The sequence below is a fragment of the Epinephelus fuscoguttatus genome, linkage group LG16 (genome assembly GCF_011397635.1).
Source record: "Epinephelus fuscoguttatus linkage group LG16, E.fuscoguttatus.final_Chr_v1".
Lineage (NCBI taxonomy): Eukaryota > Metazoa > Chordata > Actinopteri > Perciformes > Serranidae > Epinephelus > Epinephelus fuscoguttatus.
This window is the reverse complement of record NC_064767.1, coordinates 15,329,050-15,351,956: the sequence shown is the minus strand read 5'-3', so window position 1 is coordinate 15,351,956 and position 22,907 is coordinate 15,329,050. Positions and strand designations below refer to the sequence as shown.

General features: G+C 42.1%; 1 protein-coding gene across 2 annotated transcripts in view; it reads right to left on the bottom strand.

The window, feature by feature from the left end:
* fmn2a (formin 2a) overlaps positions 1-22,907 on the bottom strand; it is a 59,411-nt gene that overhangs the window by 29,049 nt on the left and 7,455 nt on the right. For both annotated transcript variants that reach the window (XM_049600602.1, XM_049600603.1), the window contains exons 4-7: positions 14,773-14,925; positions 11,703-12,544; positions 11,011-11,152; positions 2,616-2,703 (exon numbers count right to left, since the gene is read on the bottom strand). In XM_049600602.1, the coding sequence (XP_049456559.1) occupies positions 2,616-2,703; positions 11,011-11,152; positions 11,703-12,544; positions 14,773-14,925 (1,225 nt within the window). The remainder of the gene's footprint in view (positions 1-2,615; positions 2,704-11,010; positions 11,153-11,702; positions 12,545-14,772; positions 14,926-22,907) is intronic.

Here is a 22,907-nt window from a genome sequence, read left to right as displayed (position 1 = left end):
GTGCTAAGATACCCCAACAGAGGGGGGACCAAAAATGGGGACAGTATGGAACATTTCCATTGGTACCATCCACAACTTTTCACAGTGGAAACGGGGGAAAAAAGCAAATTGAACTGAACCATACTGTACTGCTTTTTGGAAATTAGCAGTGAACACAGGTGAGGCAGTCATAAACCAAAGTACTGGATAAACACATTTAAACTTAAAGGAGCAATAAGCGAAATTCATCATTTCTAGATTGAAGGAATTAAAAAATTGCTATGTGAAGAACTAGAGGTATAATTTCATCTGGAGGATAGCATGACCTCATACACCCTCTCTCTGTGTTGATCTCCAGCCCATTGTTTACAAGCCGGTCCGGCTGCGCGTTCATGTACCTCCTCCTCCTCCTCCTCTCGGAGCCCTCGGCCCTCCCTCCCTATAAAAGGCTATAGCCGGTGAGCAATGGCAGCGCGTACTTTCGAAATTAAATGGCAGAGAGCGGAACGTCCACCTGAAGACGACCAGGATCTGACATTACCTCTAAAGAAACAACGGTTGTTGGCCTTGCATTTCCAAGGTGGAGAGCACTGCGAGAGCTAAAGGGGCTACAATCTGACTCGGAGCTAGCTCTTCTTCTCCTGGACAGGTACAACATAAAGTCAAATGTCTGTTTTAATTAGTGTTACAGTAACGTTAAGCACATGTCGCTATGTCGATTCAATTAAATTTAATGTTACAAAGTCGCAGCATGGGTTAATGTCCAGAGCTTGAGTTATTAGCGGCTCTGTCCCAGCAATGGGTCAGGCGTTTCGGTTGTATTAGGTGAGTAGCCCGGCAGCCCAGCTAACATTTGCAATTAGCATTGTAAAATGTAGCCCAGCGGGCAGCCTGGTGGCTGTGTTTAGCTATTCCCCTGCCTACTTCAGTAATGATGGTCCCTGTAATAAATGTAATATATTTGCTGAAATGGAGGTGAGGCTCAGTGACTAGAAGAGCTGTTAGAAGCGCTCCATAGCTGCAAGCTACTCCAATAGCTGTAGTAGTTCTAGTGCTAACTCTGGGAGCTAACGCTAACATTCCTCTCTTCTCCATGAGCCCGCCAGGCTCCACGCTAGAACTTGCTGGAGCCGAGAAGCAGGCTCCCGGAACGTTAGCATGGTAGCCGACTACTGCTAACGCTAACATCCCCACGCTTCTCGCCTCCGACTCACTGAGCTTGGCAGAGAAGTGTGAGGACGTTAGCACTAATGGGCTGCCATGCTAACGTTCCAACTCTTCTCCGTGAGACCGTGAGCCCGGCTCCTGGCGTTGGAGCGTTAGCGTGGTAGCCGAGTAGTGCTAATGCTAACAGGAAAGCAGGGAAATAGCTAAACACAGCAGAGACCGAGAGTGAGTGAAAGACATTGCTAACTGTTAAACTAAGCTGGCTGTTTAGGTTTTATTTCCTCGCCCCTGTGGCGAGTGAATCTGCCTGCCGTGAAAGCGGGGGCTAACCCGTGCTTCCTCCTCAGGCTCCACTTCACTCAGCTGCCTGACAGACCTGCTGCTTCTTCCAGAGGTAAAGGAAGGAGTGGCTCATGACACACTTTGTTTTGTTCTACAGGCAATGCACAACAGCGAACCTAGCGGTGAAACGATTTCGCTTATTGCCCCTTTAAGGAATAGTACACATTATTAGAACTCATCCTGAGGGGGGCACAAATGTATGTACCACATTTCACGGCGACTTCTAAAACAGTTGTTGAGACGTCTCACTCAAAACCACAGATGTCAACCTCATGGTGGTGCTAGAAGAAAAGTCAGGGGATTACCAGAGTCAGAGGGATTTATCCTCTGGGCACTGTGGTTTGAATTTTGATATAATAATCTTAGGCATACACATATTCTGTGGATGGACACTTTGTGTTTTAATGTTTGTGTGTATATTGTTTGAATCACTGAACTGTATTTTATTGCCGCTACCTTGACCAGGTCTCCCTTTAAAGAGAGATTTTGTAATCTCAATGGGACTAACTGGTTAAATAAAGGTTTAATAAGAAATAAATAATTAAAGAAATACAACAGAGGCATGCCTTTTTGTGGTAGGCTATGAAATACAGGTAAATTCAGTGTCAACAGTACTACGTTGGAATTAAAGTACAGTATATTATTAGGCTTTGGAAAATGTTGGAAAATAAGAAATGAATTAATCACTGATAACTCTACTGTACTCACAGATCTATTTACTATTTATTTATACTGACCATCACAGTGGTGCTTTCAATGTAACCTGCATACTGTAGTAACGCGCAGGCTACTCTTTCTACAGTGTGAAGACACATCATACCACCTCCACAACTGTGTTATTTTACTGTAATTTGTGTCACAGAGTTCTTCTCAAAGGGTTATAGAAATATGAGTTCACATGTGTTATTATGCATCCCACTACTTTTCTTGGAAAATCTGCCCCTACTGTGCTGAGATTGGCTAGCGTTAGCTCTAACCCTGACCTGTTTGCCCTTACAGTTGATTCCATTATGTGTCAGTGTGACCAGTACAAGCCAATCACAGCACAGTAGGGCGGAAATTGACAAGAGAAGCAGTGGGATCCATAATAATGCCATTCAGATAAATGACCTTAGGATAACACTCACCATTCTGGATGTCCTTCATGTCAAGATGAATGCTCGACATCAGAATACCCACAGCCTGCGAACGCTTGTTGCTCAACAGCTTCACCACCTATGAGTCAATGGGACAAAGACCACAGAGAGCAGGGATGTTAATACTCTGTTAATATACCATGATACGCTCCCACATACATGCAGATGACACATTTAATAACTGACTGGAAACAAAAGACAGGAACATTTGTTTCCTTCTGTGGGAGGAAAACTTCAAACCATTCATCCACAAACATTATTGAAATTAAAATGCTGTCTAGCTGACTTGTGGTGATTAACAATTTGTCCACATCCATCACTTTCAGTCGTGCAAATAAAAATGTTTAGCCAACAAGAGGCATATGAAGGGGAGTATGATCACAAAGTCCTGCAACTGATTAAATGTACAGACAATCTCTCTGGTTCTGTTTACATAACATATTATGAAATTGCACAATGCTGCAATATTTTTTCAAAGCGGAATTAACTTGTAGTCAAAACTATTGTGTCCCGAAATCAAAAACTGCCTCAAAAGCTGCAATATTAACAAATGTTAGCTGAATAATAATAACTTCCACTTGTCAAACAGCCAGGAGTTGAATATCAAGCCCGTGTTGTTATTATGCATGAAAAACTGCATCCAAGGGGCCCATTATGAACCACAGCTCGCCTGAGTAAGCAGAAGTGTGCGCCGGGTAGCGGAGTGGTGAAGGGACAGGACAGGAAACCCGTAGCCTACTGTGATCCAGACAGAATGCTTCCATCCAAACCAGATCACACAGACCACAGACCTCTCAAACACACAGGAAGTTATATCACCAGGCCCCAACTGTCTCCGTTTTCCCCGGCTTGACCACAGCTTCAGGGGACAGTACGTTTGAGATATGATGCCGAGCGGCTTCCACAGTGAGGCTGTGATAGCTAGTGTTGGGTAGCTGTTTAATGGCAGTAAAAAAATACGTCATTAGTCATGTTTTATCAGCTGACCTGACTCTCCAGGTTAAAGTTACATAAAACAGAGCCCAGTGGTTTGGTACCTTGCAGAGCTGCCTGATATTACAGAGGATCAATTTACACTCTCTACATCAATCTAAAATGAAAATGCTCGCAGTGTTTCAGTTGTATTATTTCATAATGAAACACAGCTGGATCCATGAACCACCACAGTTATTGAAATTATTTTCGTGACGAACATTTTCATCAATAGCCTTTTTTTGAGGACAACAAAACAACCCTAAAAAATCCGTCTAATACAGCGTCTTTCAACAGTCTCATGAGATCCATGTGTCTAGGTTTTTGGTTTAAAGAAATCCTCAAAGTCTCATTAATTACATGTTGATCTTTTGATCCATTTATCATTTCAAGGTTGGCCAATATGGACTTTCATCAATCTCATACAGATCTGAATCACATGTGAGAAACAAATCACTGGAGGTACAATTTGTCCTCCAAAAAGAAGCTGAAAGAGACCTGAAAATAAAACAGCAAGTTTTCAGTATTATAATTCTTTATAATCTAATCTGTCTGACATTTACCTTTGGGATCAAGCACTGAGTTTACTTAAAACCACTAATAAGACTTTTTCTGATCTACAGTTCACTTTTCTTTTGTGTTAAAAGGGAACTTTAATAACATATGACAAATCTAAATATATTCTAAATATACTCTAGACCTATTTTATCACTTGGCCGTCTGAACTGAGCAGGGGCGGTGTAGGTCATACAAACAATTCTGCAGAATCCACATATCGATTGATTAACAGTCTGCACAAGAGCCAGATGTTACAACAATGACAAATTATATTACTAATCTACTTCTGACCTATCATGATTTGATTTGCCTCTGGATTAATGGATTGACAGCAAATTAATCTGCAACTGCTTTGATAATTGATTTATAATTTAAAGGTCCAGTGTGTAGGATTTAGGGGGATACATTAGTAAACATGGATTGTAATAGTTTATATTCTGTAGTGTACAATCACCTGAAAATAAGAGTCATTGTGTTTTTGTTACATAGGGAGCAGGTCATTATTTATGGCGATGTTCACCATCATGTTTCGACAGTAGCCCAGAACAGACAAGCCAAACTCTGGCTGTAGATAGGGCTATTTTTGCATCACCCACCGTAGTTAGAAGCCCATCTGCAACAAGCAGCATTAGGAAAACACTAATTTGTAACCTGGAACTACTTGATTTAGTGTTTTTACGGGTTTAAATCACTGGGTCCATTTGTTTTGAAAAGGAAGAGACCTCTGTGGATAATTCGACTCTGGGTAAAAAACTCCTAAATGTTTGTATCTTAAGATATCAGAGGAAATATGAGCACACATTAGCAAGTGTTGGGCAAGTTGTTCGTCTCCAACATGCCGAACACTGTCGTAGATTTGTAACGTGAAACTGCTTTATTCAGTGTTTTTAACCAGTTTTAATGACATGGTTCTTTGTTTTAGAGAGGAAGAGACCTCTGCAGATAATTGGGCTCCTGGTTAAAACCTCCTGAACTATAAACAATGAAGGAATTCTAGGCGGGGGAAGTTTAAACCTGTTGCAATCTGCCATCCTCACTGCTAGATGCCACAAAATCCCCCTAAATCTTACACACTTCAACTTTAAGGTTTTTTGTGTCCAACTTTTTATTGATTTGTTAATGCCATCCTCACAATGTGGAAGAAACAAGCCAGGTCTCATTCCTGTCTAAATGTGGCGCTTGGACAGTGACTTGCTGCGTCAGAAACCAACAAAAAAAGGTGTCTTTTAACATCAGCATGATGTGCAGCTGGTTGCCATTATAGCTTAACGGTGCCTGGTGGTGTTAGGGGGAAATGCGGTGGAACAAGGACCAAAGTTAAGGCGGCAAAAGTCCAACTGGGGCTGGCAGGAGGGGTAGTGGATGGGTCCAACAAACACCGACTTTCACCCAAGACAGCTTTACTTGCATCCCATAAAGCCAAACCCTTTTTTCCTAAACCCAACCACGTGCTTTTGTTACCTAAACCTAACCATATGCGTTTGTTATTGAAGGAATAAAACGTCAATTCGCGGTGTTTTACCAACGTACTGTGTTTATTTTGAAAGAGACTGTATGTCCTGTGAAAACAGAAGTGTATCTTGAAAGGGCCAGTGTGTAAAATGGGTTAAAAACAGCGACCTCAGTGGTCAAATTCTAGATTGCAGGACTCACTCGCTCACCCCTCCCGTCGGGTAAATGACGGTGGCCTCGTAGGGACAAAAAGCCTTGCGCACGAGTTTTTCAGGAGTAGGTCTATCTAGCGATGAGGTGAATATTTATTTAGAAATCTAAACCATGTTACGATATTGTAATTAATCCCTCACGAGCAGGAGACCAGAGTAGCGTTCGGGAAAAAGGCCAGTTTATTTGAGCACTCCAAAAACTCTGGTAACACTCCACGGGGTAAAAGACTCCGTCCCAAACTCTGACTAGCGTAACAGACACACTTCATACACACATACTCATTTACCATACTGAGTGGGGACCCCCTCCCCTCTCTGCACTCCCTCCACCAATCTCCAGCCCGCACACTGACTGACAGCGTAGCCGGTAAACAGAGCTCAGCTGTTTATTTAGCCTAGCAATATCTCCGGACTATAGTAGCTGCAATGGACGACTTTGAATGCGATTTTGAAGAGTTTCTTGTAGTGGACACAGACCCAAAGCCATACCTGTTTGAGCCGGAGCATACAGACGAGGAACTCCATGTGTTGGATGCTGAGCGGGCGAGAAGAGAGGCTGAATGCACAGAATGGGATTCGGTGCTACTGCTACCATCGTTGGGGAGATATATCATCAGGAGGAAAAGCGCCGCAGAGAGTGCATCACGAGGAGTGAAGTTACGTCTTCTTTTCCTCGCAGATGACGGTTCGCGTTCATTCTCTCCTGTTGCGTGGTAAGTGTGGTCCATTCGCAAACTTTATAACTAAAAAAACTTTTCACTACTCTCTATCGATGAACTACTAACACTCTCTGCTGTTTCCTCCTCCTTCTTCCTTCCTTCCGCTGTCTTTGTTGGTTTATTTATACACACGAAACATGTTCTCTGGCTGGCTGGATTGTCCGCTCGGGCTGCCTTACATACATGGTGGCACAAGAGGGCGACCTCTCTAAAGCAAGGCCCTTGCTATATATATATAAAAAAGCATAATTAAAAGGCTACGAAAACCAAACAAATTTTATTTTATATACTTGTACACTAAGATAGACGTGTTCCTCCTCATATTCACCCTGTCATGTATTGAAATAAGCAAATATCTACAATTCTGTTTTACATATAGAATATCACCAGGTCAGCAGCACTTTTAATGTTTCTCCTTTAACATTTTGTAAAGATGCAATTCATAAACTCAAGTCTTGTACAATATGGAAGTTAGATAATAGATAGAGTGTGTGGGAGTATCCATCTTGGCTACAGTTAAGCCAGCTAAAAGAACCTTTTTCTGATGGTTTCATTGCAGTAAGTTTTCATGCAAGAATGCCAACCATCCCTGAGTTTTAGCGTCTTAACTGAGTATTTGCAGCTTTTCTCAGTCTTCTGTCATAGCAAATTGAATATCTGTGGGTTCTAGACTGTTGCTCAGATAAACAAGGGCATTCTTCACTGTTCTCTAACAATTTACACATAAATGATTAATTGATTAATTTAGAAAGTAATCACAAGATTAGTCCATAATTAAAATAATCAGTAGTTGCAGCCCTCCAGTCATTCAAATCCTCCATTAACCTGCTTAGGAAATCTTTATTCATGTGGGATGGAAAAGTTGAAGTCTTGAGAAAACTAAAGCTGCATATTTGCATTCATTTGAGAAGTGAAAACACACTTTGCATCTCAAAAAGCACTAGTCAAAATACTGCTGTACTGACCCACAGTGCCAGGAAACAAAAGCTTCAATCTGAAATGGATGTGCGTCACGTAATCTAGCAGCAAATTCACCTCTGTATGAGAAGGACAGCAGCATAAACTGTAAGACTCTTCTTTTAAACTCCTCTGCAGACACACTGCAGGGTCAACACTTGACATGAGGCGATAGTACTTATTTCTTCACATCTGATACTGATGTCAACAGGGGCCTTTAAACTGGCCGAGTACTGACGTCAAAGCTGCTCTCTAGTGGTAGCTCTGGAGAGGATGCTTGTCCTCTCTCATCAGCAAGACAGTTGAACTCCCAGCACACAGGGGGATGGGAATAGTAGCAAGTAGCAGGAGATGTGATCAATCGTCTCAAGGCCTGGGGCCGGTCCTCGTGACGTGTGCTTGCAATGTCAAAGGTTGGCTCCAAATTGGAGTCACTCACAGCTCAGCGTATGTTTTTATTTTTGTGTTATTGAACTCAGCATCTTCAGTGCCATCGTTGTGTTGGAGAACATCCACAGCAGTATCATGCTGTGAAGACCAAGGGAATTCAACCCACACCCATCTCAATTTGTCTCTTGTCCCTCGCAATTTAGCAATGCAACCACAACATGAGCTGCTTCTTGATGTGGTAGCCGACTCATTCAGAGCTCCATCAATCAGAACATCGCATCAAGGGAAGTCTATTTTAATAGAGAAGAGGACACTGATTCTGGTTGTTCCCCATCTACCCTGCCGTGCGTCATCTCCTATATCTTGACTTGAGGTTGTAGTGCTGCTCTGTATTCTCTCTATTAGGTCCTTCAGGTGTTGAAGAAACCATCTGACAGCTCCAGGAATGTCAACATGCTTGACGACGGCTATTTCTGAAGTGTGTTTGAAGAGCAATTCCTGTATGAAAGTATGATTTTCTTATGAAGGGCAAACTCACTTAGCTTATCTGCTGTTTCCCAGTTCTGTTGACTTTTGAGCTCTATTGGATTAAAGCCGCAAGATGAGTTTTTCTCTCTCCTGTGCCATACATAGGGGCTTTAATTTGCAGTTGCCAAGTTACTTTCTGGTATGTGTGTAGTCCTTATAAAAACATGCTCGTGGTTGATGCACAAGGGATATGGGACTCTTCAGAACTTGAAGATCACATAATTTTCCCGAACTCTGAGCGTTGCAAAAGGTTTCACACTCAAGTAAACCAATAAACAGATTCAAGTAATCAGGCTGTTCTCATTTACTGTTTGTATCTATACTTACAAAAAGTAATACACTGTAATTCGTATATAACCCATGCAACCATGAGTCAGGAGGCTGTCATCATGTGACTTAGGTGCTGCAGGCTGTCATCCTTCATATGACAGGAGCAAAGGAGGAACACCTCGTTTCCACTTACGTAGCCTATGTAACTGGTGTCTGTAGATCTGTAAATACACGGATGATGCCTCTAGTGTCCAACGCAAGGAAGTGCATTTCTGTACAGATGGATAAAAACCTGATAGAAACTACCTGTAGCCATGGGGGGAGAGGCTAATTTTGTTTTTCGCCATTCAGTAGTTTGGAATATGCGCTTGGAACATTGCCAGGATGAAAACAGGACCATCTTTGCATGGCAACAAATTAATAAAGATGTTAGCCTGCCAGGTATGTAGCATGTTTTGTGAAAAGTTTCATTAAAAGTAAGTATGAATGGCTGAAGGAGTCATAAGGGCAATTTGACTGTTTATATTGTACAACCATACTTTAGCAGAATGACATTACTGAGATTCACAATGTGTTCAAATTAGACAAACAACTTCTATTTAAACATACAAACTAACTTGACAATGAAAATAGGCAATTGACTTGTAGGAAATGACCTGTTAGCTAGATAGCAGCCTGTTAGCTAAGCTAGCACACTCAAACGGTCTCTCCGAAATCCACCGCAAAAGTTCAGGTTTTTTTAATGCACTCGAGGCAAATTCTGGACTGAAATATTACAGAAGGGAGGAGTTTCACATGCGCATTGGATATCACAGAGATTCCCATATGAATAGATGATTTGGCTGACTCATCTCCGTACACATAAGTTAGTGGAAACGAGGCAGAATAAGGTAATGTAGTAAATGAGCGACACATCCACGTAGGAAGGTGGTGGGGGTGGATGGATGGGTCAAACAAACACAGGACTTTGGCGATGGAGACCGATGTTTGTGTCCCATGTAAAACCAAGAGTCAACATTGAGTTATTTTGAAGAGAAATACATATGGAGCCAGAGTTTGCAACACTTCCCACTTTCAAGTCGACTGCCAGTGATCAGCACTTCTCTACAACTCTTGGTGTGCATCAGTTTTCTATATTACATGTGTAACATCACATTGTCACATTGTCCAACCAGGATTTTTTTCCTTAACCTAGCCTTACTAGAGGCTCTAATTTGTAGATATCATACAAACTGTTGTATGAGGATACATTGAAATATTAAACACATAGAGGCCTGGGATCAACGGGTCTCAGATATATTTTTTTGGTTAATTTCTTTGGAACAAACTTAATTGTGGACATTAACACAGTACTTAGTAGTAGTAGTAGTTACTACTGTAGTTGCTTTGGGGATTCAGATTTTATATGAAAAAACAAAAACAAAAACAAACATAATCTAATAATTAAAGATTGAACCTGTAAATCCTTAATGTTCCAGCTTACAAAAATAAAAAACTCTTTTAAGAAGCATATATCAAAGCTGGAGGCAAAAGGATCGTCACAACTGGCCCAATGGACAATAAAATTATATTGGTGTTGAGTTTCAATTCATCACTTCCCATAAACTACGAAGATTTCCCACCAACATTCACGCCTGAGACCAACATATCATCTCAGCAACAACTGCCGGGTGACTCTACTGGGTCTCAATTAGGGAGGTGGAATGACTCTCCCCTGTGCAACATTATTTGTGATTTAGATGCATCACTTGGGCAAATAGTACATTAACATAAAAATCTGGAATAGAGCAGCTTTAAATCGTAGATCAAATGTTTGACTTGCAGATTGATGGAGTGGCATAAAGGGCATTGGGGAGGCAAACAGTCTGACTATTAAACTAAGTCATAGAGAAAGCACAATGGGAGGAACCACATCACGACATACAGCTCCCAGGCTTCTCCCTCCCTCCTTTTTTCCTTCCCTCCCCTCCCTCTCGCTCAACAGTCATCACCGTCGTGAGGTTTCCTCACCGCACGCGAGACATTGGCTCGGTGCCACTGGATGGTCACGGGGGAGTCGGGTGGGAGCCAGAGCTCACACCACATAATAACTGTCTGGCTGTAGCAGTTCCTCCTGTCACTCAAAGCAACTCAGAGAGCGACAGTGAGGAGAAATGGAAAGGAACGGGGCATCGGAGGAGTGAGAGTGAAGATGGGAAAAGCCCTGAAGAGAAGCCATATTTGGTGACTCGGGGATACAAAAACACACACAGAAAAAAGCACTGTATGTTTACTGTATATGGAGACAAACAGGAAGGAACATACTCAATAAAACATAGGTTAATGTACCTGCTTGGCCTTGGACTTGCTGATCGTGTCCGAAATTGGCTTTTTCTTTTCCTTAACAGCACTTTTGGCAAACAGATCCACAAATTCTTCAAAGTCCACACTTGGTTCCGTGATTGTCTCCCACACCAGAGGGCCAGTGGACCTAAAGATACAAAAAAAAGAGGGATTATTTACAGTGAGTGAGCTTTAATCTGCCATAAATTGTTTGAAAAAGTTCAGCAAACTCCACTTTGATAGTGTAATATGCGTTATTTCACCACAAAAGACATTTCTGACATTTCTTGATTGTCTTCTGCTGCTTTACGAGGACTCATTTGTCATCTTTTGCAGGGTAAACATCCAAAAGTAATACACTTGTCAAATCCATCAGCCAGCAAATTGCATTTAGATTTCAGCATCAAGTTCCTCACTTGCAAGTAAATCAAGTAGTCTATTTCTAGACGTTTATTCAGCTACAATTTTCCAAGCCTTATTAAGGAAAGAAAACACGGTCCAACTCAATTCACTGCTGACCACAAAGCCTGGACTGCATCACTTTCATTTTCCACAAGGTTAGCATCTCTATTGCCGTCACAGCACGTGGCCGATCTTTATCTTAAGTGGACAAGCTTCCTCTGAAATCTCTACTGTTCAGAGAATACCTTTGTGCAAATGATCCATATCTATCTTCCCTCCATACAGCGTGTCCTTACTTTTTAGCATTCAGCTGTATGCGTGTCCAGTAGAGTGGCTTCATTGGCTTGGGGGGCTCTATCACAGCCTTGGCAGGGGCAGCTTCCTGGACCATCATGGAGGGCATGGGGCCGGGCGGTGGCGGTGGCCCAAAGCCTGGGGGTGGCGGTGGTGGAGGGGGGCCCATTCCTGGTGGAGGGGGTGGTGGAGGAGGGCCCATACCCGGCGGTGGAGGTGGTGGGGGTGGAGGTCCGAAACCAGGAGGGGGAGGAGGTGGTGGTGGTGGTCCAAATCCTGGTGGTGGAGGAGGAGGAGGGGGAGGTGGCGGTGGACAAGGTCCAAGCCCGGGTAAGGGCGGGGGAGGTGGTGGTGGAGGAGGAGCGACACCCCCTGGTAAAGGTGGAGGTGGTGGTGGTGGAGGTGGAGGTGGAGGTGGGGGCATACCTCCAGAGATAGGAGGGGGAGGTGGAGGAGGATGAGCACTGCTCTGTTGCCTCTGCTGGCACATGCAGACAAAGCTCTCTGTAGATTTGGGGACGGAGGATGAAACAGAAGACGACACGCTGCCTGATCCTCCGCTGAAAGGCACGTCAAACTTAAAGCCCTCCTCCACAGGTGAGGTCTGGACAGACACCTCCTGGCTCATCTTCCCCAAACTTCCTCCTCTCATCTGTGAGGCCTTGTGGTGGGCAGCGGCCAGAGCTCCCACATTATCACCGCTGCCCTTTGCCAAGGAGGCCTGCTGGCCCTGCAACACAGCAATCTTAATCCGCAGGTCATCGATGGTCCTCTCCAGCTGAGGGATGAGACTGCTTTCATCCTCTGAGGATGACTGACCTGACTTCAACCTGCTGGATTCTGCCTGTCAGTGAACAACAATAACAACAAAAAAAGATTTAAACTTTAAACATATGGAAATGGAAGAAAATAAAACCCATGAGTCTGTGCTTTTCCTACATGAAACCTATTTTAACAGCACACAGTCTACTCTCATGTTGAAAAGCAGACATAAAACTTACTGTTAAATCTTGGCTATATTACTGTATCATTCAATAAATTACGCTTTATAAACAGTAAAACACCCACAACTGAGGGAGCTTAGTGACAGAGTTGTGAGCTAAAGAAGGGTCAAGAAAGTCCATTACGTCTAGACTCCGTCAGACCTCTGGCTCCAGGCTGGTTAGAGCAGGGATGAGGGGATACCGAGAGATTTGACCCCAGAGACAGTGAGTCTCGTTGGGCCTCACATGGGGAGGGTCTGTGTCTGCTAGTACACATTCCCCAGTTGTGGTCACATCGCTGAATGTTAAGGGGAATGCTCAGTCAGTATGGCCTTCCTAATTTATTAACTCTTGTGGGGAACAGGGAGTCTCACAGTGAAGATCCAACAAGTCTTTCAAGACAAGCCTGACCTCTGGTGGACAAAGAAGGATTTACAGCTAAGGCATTGAACTTTTGAGCTTTGAGACTGAGGTTTTGTGTATTCCTCAACACTTTGACAGGTTACAGGGTCATGCTGTTTTAAATTTCACATTAAGATCAAATATGAATCAAATAAAAACCTTAACAGCTGCATCCTTTACTGCCAGATGATCGTGTATAGCATGGGTGCTCAATTACAAATTCAGTTGGGCTGGATTTTAAATCCAGGGAATGTAGATGGGTCAGACATTTTCAGCAGCCTATTCAAAATCTGTTTTTAGATTTTGGTAATGATACATTTTAAACAGATGCATATGAAGGTTGCAAAAAAAAAAAATCAAAAAAAAAAAATCAATGTTTATGATTTCATTTTTGCGTCAGGGACGGAAATGTTTATTTGTGAAACATGACTGGTGGTGTTGTTATACCAATACATACCTCCTGCCCTATCAGTACTGCGCATGTTTAACTCAACAGAGATGAGAAGGAAGCAAGATGGCTCACTTGTTTGCTACTTCCAGACACTATATATCAGATTAATGTATGCTGGACCACTCGGAGGTTGCTTCTGGGCCAGTTGTGGCCAGCCAAGTGAATAGGCCTGATGTATAGCGTGGATGGATTATGAGACAATGGGCCCCTGGGCACAGATATGCAAAGGGCCCCACGACCTCTCAAACAAGACATACAGACTTTGTGGTGGATTTGCCTCTCTTTGTAATCATTTTGTGTCTCTTTGTGGTTGTTTTTCCCTTTTTTGTAATTAATTTATCTCTTTGCAGTTCATTTGCATCTTTGTGGTCTTTTGCGGTCAATTTCAGTCACTTCCTGATTAGTATATGGTAAGTGGTCTCTGGTTCATTTTGCAGGTGAAAGCCAGCACGGGCCCTGACACTGTGGGCCCCTGGGTTTGCGCCCAGTAGGCCAGTTCAGTAATCCATCCATGCTCTATGGACAAAATGGATTGTATTTCAAGATATGCATGTCTCAATGTCCCTTCTTCTGTCCTCACTCAAACTTTCAAAATTCTAAAACATATTTTTTGTCAAAACCATTTTATAGAATTCCATGTACTCGGCATAAACTTTGTAAAATAATAAAGTACTAATTTAAGGAGTAGGAGGAGGAAGAACATCTAGGAATTCAGCATCATCCACTGGGTGTTCTGTACAGTATGCAAAACCCTTAACCTAATTTGGTATACCCAGAAAGATGCATTATTTTCTCTGGATAAATGGTCATTTTTTTAAAGGCTAAATCAAGTACCAGTAGTAGTAGTAACATTGCGTGCTATGAATTTCAGTAAGAGGGTCTTGCGGAGAGATGTATTTATCAGATGTATTTTAATACATAATTTGGTTTTGTAAAGACAACAGTTTTGAATATTATGTTCTAATTTGCAAGAGGTAATTTTCATCTATGTGTTTTCCTTTTAGTAGAGGGCTAGAGGTATACAAACGCTCTCAAAAATAAAAACAAAACCATAAACAATATTTGCTCATCTATTAAACTGTATTTATGCAAGAGGTTTGAAGCAGGGTGATGCTCTCTGATGGTGGTAGTAAAACAAAAGACTCCACCATAAATCAAAGCCAGCATTATGCACAGAGAGCAGACAGGGCAATCATGCTGTAAAATATTTATAGATGACGAGAGGAAGTAACCAACCTGAGAGTGTAGCACTCCCGCTGTCTTGGCTGATGATTGATTCAAAGGGGACCTCAAGCTCTGCTCCCTGCCTGTGGCTCGTCCCCCATAGAGTTCCCACAGGTGAGAAGACACTGGCAGACCTACAGACGCCCAGGTGTACAGCTGCTCCTCCTGCACACAGTTCAGAAAACAAAGCAAGTGCATGTACTGTAAATGAGATCAGATCCAAGGTCAGGTGTTTGTGCTTAAAAACAACTTGCTCCCACCAGAGGATTTGTGCCTCCTGTATGTGACATACAGTGTGAACACATGGTGGGATGCACCGTAATTAAATGTTAACAACATCCACCGGGGATATGAGTCAATGGTGGCTCTGTCTGCATGCCGCAAGTGTGGAAACACTTGAAGATAATAAGCAATGCTACAACCATAAACATCTTTTTTTCCAATTTGTATTGCCAATGTAGCGTGCAGTCCAAAAAACTGAGGCACTGAAAGCAAATCCTCAGCCTCTTGTTTATTGTCTCAAAGCATCATGTCTTTTACTCAAGTTAAAGGTGCAATAATCGATGACTGCTGGAGGGCTGAGATGTATTTCTGGCTTTCAAAGTTAACTTTCCAGTCTGTATTTGTTTTTGTTTTAAACAAATACATCATGAAACGTGACATCTCCTCTTGACATTAGTGAATGATCTGCTAAGAGATAATAAAAACCGAGCCCAAGAACACATCGTAAGAATTATTTTTGTATTTCTTCCCCTCTCCCTTTTTCTTTAAATGGTCCACTTGAACATTTGGACAAATTGAACTGCTTGTTATTCCAATCGTTGCAATAAGGTTCAGGTGAAAACTGCTTAATCCTTTCAATGTGCAGTAAGGCACGTTTCACAATTAGTACCCTCATAATCGCCTTAAATAAGCAGCTAATTATAACTTGAGAATTAGCACATTTGTATTCATATTATTTCACAGTTATTTTTGAAAGTGCTGCATGTAACTCTAGAGAAACATTACACAGGAAGGCATCCAGGCACTCCAAAAATATAGAAAATGAGGATGGAAATGACACCATTGACCTCCATTTCCCATTGACGCAAGGTTTTGATCTATGTTTGATTATATGGATCAACCAGTCATCTCTCCCTTTTCTGGAGAAAGATTGTTGTTAATTGACCAATCCTGAGTCCCGCCCCCATTAGTTACTGTTGCAGAAAGAAATGTGGTGATGCCGGTTACACTTAGCCGAGTGCTGCAGTGTTTATCAGAGAGCTGACGGCAAGGACTACAGTATGCAATGACTGGATGTATTCATGATGTTAACTTTTATGATTGAGGCAAAGTGACGCACATTCAGGTTTCCAGTCTCAACAAAAAACAGGAGTAGAGCTGAGGATGACGAGACTATCAGTCAGCATTGCCCCTGCACGGCTGGGTAGGAGTCCCCTTTTCCCCATCTGTGGATTAGTAAAGTAGTCTATGTATTTATTACTGAACACAGACCATGGTGCTGACCTAACGTTAGTGTCTTTACTGTAGAAAGTTACACTAGTTACTTTGGGGTGACACACAGCCTTGCAAAGAAAATGTAAACAAATTTGATCTTTTGTGGGTAAGGATAATTCATGTCACCAACTTTTCTGTCTTTTTCCGAATATCTTCCATGTTACCCAGTGGTGCAAGAAAGTTAGTGCACACATTGTCTCGTCACATGATCAGAGATTTGACATTGGATAGCATCAACATACATATTACCCATTGCATATCTGTATGTAGCAAAATTTGTTAAAGATGCCATTGACTATTTTACAAAAAAAGAAAATATAACATGATGGGGATGGCATATACAGCAAGCTGTTTTAATTTAATGAATTTAACGAGTTCTTCTTTGAAAACAGGCATGTTTTCAAGGTGGCAGTTGCTCATAAAGGCCCATTCTCCACCCAACATATTCAGTACGTTTACATGGACAGTTTAATTCCACTTTTAATCAGAATGAAAGGCCATTCCGATTAAAAGTGGACATATAAATGGTCATTCCGATTGAAAATTAAATCTGATTAAAGGGGGTGGTTTATTCCGTTTGTCATTCCGAATGAAAGAATTTTGTGTGCATGTATACACTCATTCCTCTTTAAGTTCATTCCTTGTCTTTCTGCGCATGCTTGTTTCCTTCCCCTTCTGGCGCGATGACATATAGCAATGGGCTGCATAGCAACGGGCTGAGCTAGAGCAGTCGGACTCGTTGCACTCACCGGTTTTCATTCGCCACAGCACGGTCTTCTACCTCCCTTCTCCTCCTCAACAGACGAAGCATTAGCAGAACAAGGTTGTTGTCGTACTGCTGCTTCAAGAATATAAGCAAAACAAGCCCGAAAAAGGCACTAACAACAGCGTCGTCAAGCATCTTGTTATCCGGAGCGAGGACTACAGTTGTTGCTTGAAGAATATAAGCAAAACAACTGCACTAACAATTCAAGCATCTTGTTATCGGGCGAGGACTACATGTTTTCTTCGGTAAATGTCGCGTAACAGCCCACCCTATCAATCAGAAACTGCCCCAAACCTTGAGCAGACCTGAATAAAAGCGACTGATCTCCATCCCTCACGGAATTAATACCCATGTAAACTACCTGCACAATTACATGACATTCAATTTACATTGAATGAGAAGCCATCATTAACCGTAGCCATTGTAGAGCTCTCTCTATGGACTACTGGGAGTGCAATCTGCACATCTGAGCCCCTGATGTTACCACAGCAATTCGGAGGAAGCAAACCTGCTGACATTGTTGATCTGACATTAGGCAATATAGTAGCTAACTCGTAGCACTGGTACAGTAGTAGTAGCTAACTTAAGATAAGACTAAATAAACTGTATGTCTGTCTTTTAACCATCTCAAAATGTGGTTTTCCTATCAACATAAACGAGCCCAGCACATAGCATATCTAACAATAACAGGAGTGGAGGGAGTTGATTGAGGTTCTGATGGGCTCCAGGCCTGCTCAACTCTTACTGGAGCACAGAGTGAAAAGGAGCGAGGTTAGGAAGGGTTAATTGGTGAGCCTCATTTCCAGGTCGTCAAACACTGACGCGAACCACCAACCTAAATTGTCAGTATGTCTCCAGAGTTACATACAGCACCTTTAAATACTCTAAAGCCAACACCAGACACTACAGCAGACAAGCAGAAAGACTGTAAGGCTCAGTCGGAGGACCCAGTAATGAGCGTACTCTGAACAATACAAAGGAGAATATGAGTCATATCTTAACAGTGTCTGCCATCCCTTGATTAACCCTTCATTTTCTTGAATACTTGGCTGCTTTCATCTTTTAATGGCAATCATTTCCCAGAAAACTGGCATGTTGAGCTTTATGCCATGCAGTGACACACTAATACACCTTAATGTACTGTAAAGCAAATCATTAAACCGTTAGATCACATAAATCTGCTTTAATTTCTGTAAAGACTTAATGTGTGTGTGAATCATGTGTGAGCATAAATATCTCCTCTCCTTCTCCCCAGAGTGTTTCTCTCAGAATAAAACCCATTAGCCGGGTGAGGGTAACCTGACCTACAGCCAGAGATGCACACACAAGATACAAAGCATGCTAGACTGATGTATGTCTGTGGCACATATTAGTATTTATCCACTCAGCAATGTTTTGCCAAGTGTAAAAGGGATGACACTTGATTTATACAATGTTCTTAGACACTCAGCCTCCCCAAACCTTGCTTTTGGACTTGAAGCTGGTGGAGTATTTAATTTCAGGTGGTATGCAGAACAAGAAACGAACTCATACATTTGTTCACTTACACAACACCATATTTAGGTAGCAAAGTGGAGGACAAATAGGAGATGAGAGATAAAGATGGGAGTGAAGGGATAGGGGGACAGGGAGGTGATGCAGTAGGCGATTCATTTCAAGATGGAATTTAACTGTAAAAGGAAAACGAATCTTAAGAAAAGTTTGAGATATTAAAGGGGCTTAAGTGAAAAGGTTGCAGAGACACAACTGTGATGATTTATTTTCGGAGGCAGATTAGCTGTAAGATAGAAAGCAATAACAGTGAGTCCTGCACACTGAATGGCAACAGCAAAGGTTATTCTCGACCATGCTGAATAATGCAGGACTCCAGGCCAAGCTCCAGAATGAAGTGGGCAGAGAGTGAGGACATAAAAAAACAACAACAAAAAGGGGTGGGGGGGAGGGCAGGAGCGCAATCCTGACATGGTGAGCTTTTTACTGGGGAAGAGCAGCCTGAGCCCAAGGCATGTGGAGCTGTTACATAACATGGTCAGCAGATGGTCTACGCAAGCACAAATGTGTGTGTGCTACTGTGTGTGACTGAGTGTCAGAGGGACTGCTATTAATCCAGTCATGCGAGGAAATGCCTGAACATGTATGGGTGTCTGGGGTTGTCCCTTTGTATATATGAGTGCACATATGGCAAAGTTTTACATGAAAAGAAAGTGCTCTGCGTTTGCGGCCTACTGTTTAGTGACTGCACACAATAGGATGTGAGTTCATTTGAGAGAACAAAACAGCTTCAGAGCGTGCATGTTGTGGTGAGTGTTTAGTTGTTTGTTTAGGCATGCATACTGTACTTTAATGTGCACATGTCTGTGTACAATGCACAGTACGTCCATGCATAAACATCCGCAGGGGAGGTGCATTTACAGCTAGAGAGCAAAACTCATCTGTACGCATTCTTTGGTATTCATCAAAACCAAGAGTCTATGAGTGTGTGAGCCTGTATTTAGACACAGTGGTGCTCAAAGCTAAATATGCATGCTAAAATTATCACAATGGCAACACTAACTTGCTAATATTTAGTAGGTGATGCTTACTATGATCACCATGTTTGTTTAGCATGTTAGCATGCTAACATTTGCTAATTAGCACAAATCACAAAGTACAACTGAGGCTGAATGTGCAGGTACTTGGTCATGATTTGGTGAAGTATTGGACAATTTAAATTTCGACCTGCTGATGCGTGAGAGAGGAAATACCAAAGTGAGTACAGTTCATCCTCAGGGGAACGTGAATATTCATATTAAAAAATACAAAATGTCAACCTCATGCTAACGTAATAGACTGTATAAAGTAATGGATGTAGCAACCATGTCGTCACCCATTGGTTTGTGGACTCCTGTACTTAAGTCTTGAGTTTGGCATTTTGGTCGTCGTCATCCTGCTTATTTGGAAACAGATTTGACCATATTTGGATGAGAGGGTGGAGCTGTGGATGAGTGAGTGGTGGGTGTGACTCGCAGACTGTAGCGATGCCTCGTAGACACCTGTCACTGAGGCAGCGACACCTTTAATTTTGCGAAACTTTAACTCTGACAAAACCCATTTTTCATGCTAGGATTAAACACATTTATTCCTGCTGTAAAGTTGGGCATTTTAACATGGGTGTCTTTAAGGATTGACTCGCTTTTGGAGCCAGCCTCAAATGGCCATACAAGGAACTGCAGTTTCTGGCACTTCTGCATTAGCTTAATTTTTTTAGCCCCGGATATTACTGCTTGGCTGGCACTTGAATAAAAGTTAGAATATCACGGAAGGCTTTAGGTTTCCTCCTGAATGTCTTCATATTGAGCCCGGTCCCAGTCCGAAGTCGTCGGAATCCGGTGCTTGATCAGTGACTTGTGGCATTAGAAACCAACGAAAAAGGCGTCCTTAACATCCGTCATGAACAGAGTTGGGTATAACGTGTTACAAAGTCAGTACTTTGATTACTTTTTGCAGTAATGAGTAACCTAACGCGTTAGTTTGCTGTTTGAGTAATCAAATACTTAAGTACATTTTCAAACAAGACATCAGTTACTTCCGTTACTTTTAGAACGCTGGTCCTTCAGCTCCGAAACAGCAACGGCTGTCGTTTGGTTCTAATAACGGAGATAACGTTAAAGCTATCAGTCTGAAAGAAGCCACGGAGCTTGTGGCTCGCTACGTTGCTGCTGTTGTCTACGGTGGAGTCTAAATAGGTGGAGTAGGACTCGTTGACAGACATATTTCAGACTCAGGACTTGCATTATGCCTGGTACACGCTACACGCTGGTACTCACCAATTATCCCCAGTCATCTTTCACGGCGTGTGTGATGTCATCGGGTTATTCTTGTCCTGTTTTTATTACTTTCACTATTATTTGAGTCACTGTGTCTGTTCATGTGCCAGCCGACATGTTGTTGTAGTCACCTGAAAGCGTCAGCAGATGGCAGGAGCTACATTTGAAGCGCCACACGTAAACTGTCAAGTTACTGTATCTTCCACAGGAAGTTCCGACAAATGTTTCAGAATAAAAGCCTATTTAGAAAATGGAGGTTATAAGGGGCTTTTAATTTGAAACAAGTTTTGAGTTTGAAATGACGGTGCGATATGTTAACTTTACAAAGACAACAGCGCGATATAAAGTAAATATATAAACACACAGAGGGATTAATAAATAAGGGACCGTCTATAATGTAGTCTGTTTCAAATGAAGCTGGAAGCCTCTGCAGTTGTGGTGAGTAAAAGCCCCGCCGCTATTTGTTAATGTTATTACTTTATGTCCAACTGTGAGGATGTACCATTGTTTGCTAGCTTGATGCTAATGACAGTAACGTTAACTCAGTGGGTTGACAAAGTGCCTCTGCTGTTTCACACCATCATTTCCCTCTTTTACTCTGTGTGGTAACATCCCTAGAGGAAATATTAAAAATGCTGGGGTGCTGTTGTCATACAGTTGTCTACGGCAGCAGATCGTTCTGTGTTTCTACTGGTCAAAGTGACGGCTGTGATGGGAGAATTGGATCTCAGTGAAGGGCAAGTGGTCCATAACTTTAATTTTGGAGACAAAAAAAATGTAGGCTTAGCGCCCTGTGGTCCATTGCCCAATAGGAAATGTAGAATACTCAAAAGTACTTTAAAAGTGCTTGAGTTACTTTTCTCAGGGAGTAACGCAGTAAAGTAACTGGTTACTTTTTAAAAAAGTAACGCAGTAACGTACTTTGATTACATTTAAAGTAACCCTTACCCAACACTGGTCATGAATGTCTTTAATGGCACCCGGCAGCATCAGGGGGAAACACAGCGGGACAAGGATGAAAGTTAAAGTGGCGAAAGCCTGATTAGGGCAGGTGGGAGATGTGGTGGATGGGTCCAGCAAACACTGACTTTCACCTGAGAGACGGTGTTTGTGTCCCGTAAGATTCTAGAGCCAAACCCTGATCTTTTTTCCTAAATCTAACCACACATTTTTGTTGCCTAAACCCAACCATGTGTTTTTGTTGTTGAAGGAAAAAAACGTCAATTCGTGGTGCTGTACCGACATAATGCATTTGCTTTGGTCAACACTGTATGTAAACGTTAAATTTCCTATGAAAACAGAAGTGTATTTTGAAAGAAGACAATGCATGTAACAGGCAGAACTTGACACGGTGTCCCAGAACATCATCAACCAACACACCCAGGGTACCTTGCACGTCGTAATTGGATGTGGGAAGTCTATGACCAAATGTCAATATGTGACGAGGTCGTAATGAGAATGTGTTGGTATATTTCATGGCAAACCATCCAATAGCTGTTTTGGTTATTGATAAAGAGATAATAAACTGTTTCAGTGTCTCAATGTGCGTAAATAAGACAACTAATTTTATTATCTTTTACTCTCTGAAACATTAAGACACATAGAACACACATTAAAGGTTGTGTAGTTCTAATAAATATGTATCAATATGATTTGTACACATGTTATTTGTCCTTGCTTACAAGGGGAACTTGACGGGAACGGCTCTGACAGTGGCTGTGGTGAACCATGCAGGGGGATGTGATGCACATGAGATTAGGCCTGAGCAAAGCATTACTGGAATGGAGAATTAAAGATTCATGAAATTAACTTTCATGTGCTCCTCCTGTCTATATGCACCACTGCTCTTTAGATAATAAAATGTCTCTGAGATGATTGAGAGTTAATACAGCGATAAATATAGAAACACAGATTGGATAGGCTTTGCATTACTCTGTATACTGTACTGACGTTGGTGACTGCAAATCGCTTTGTGCTGCATTCTTGGGAGTATATCATCTGATGTGCACATGTTAAATCACGTTGGCCTCCAGCCCACGGGAAAAATACTAACAAGATGCATTAAAATGTGATACGTT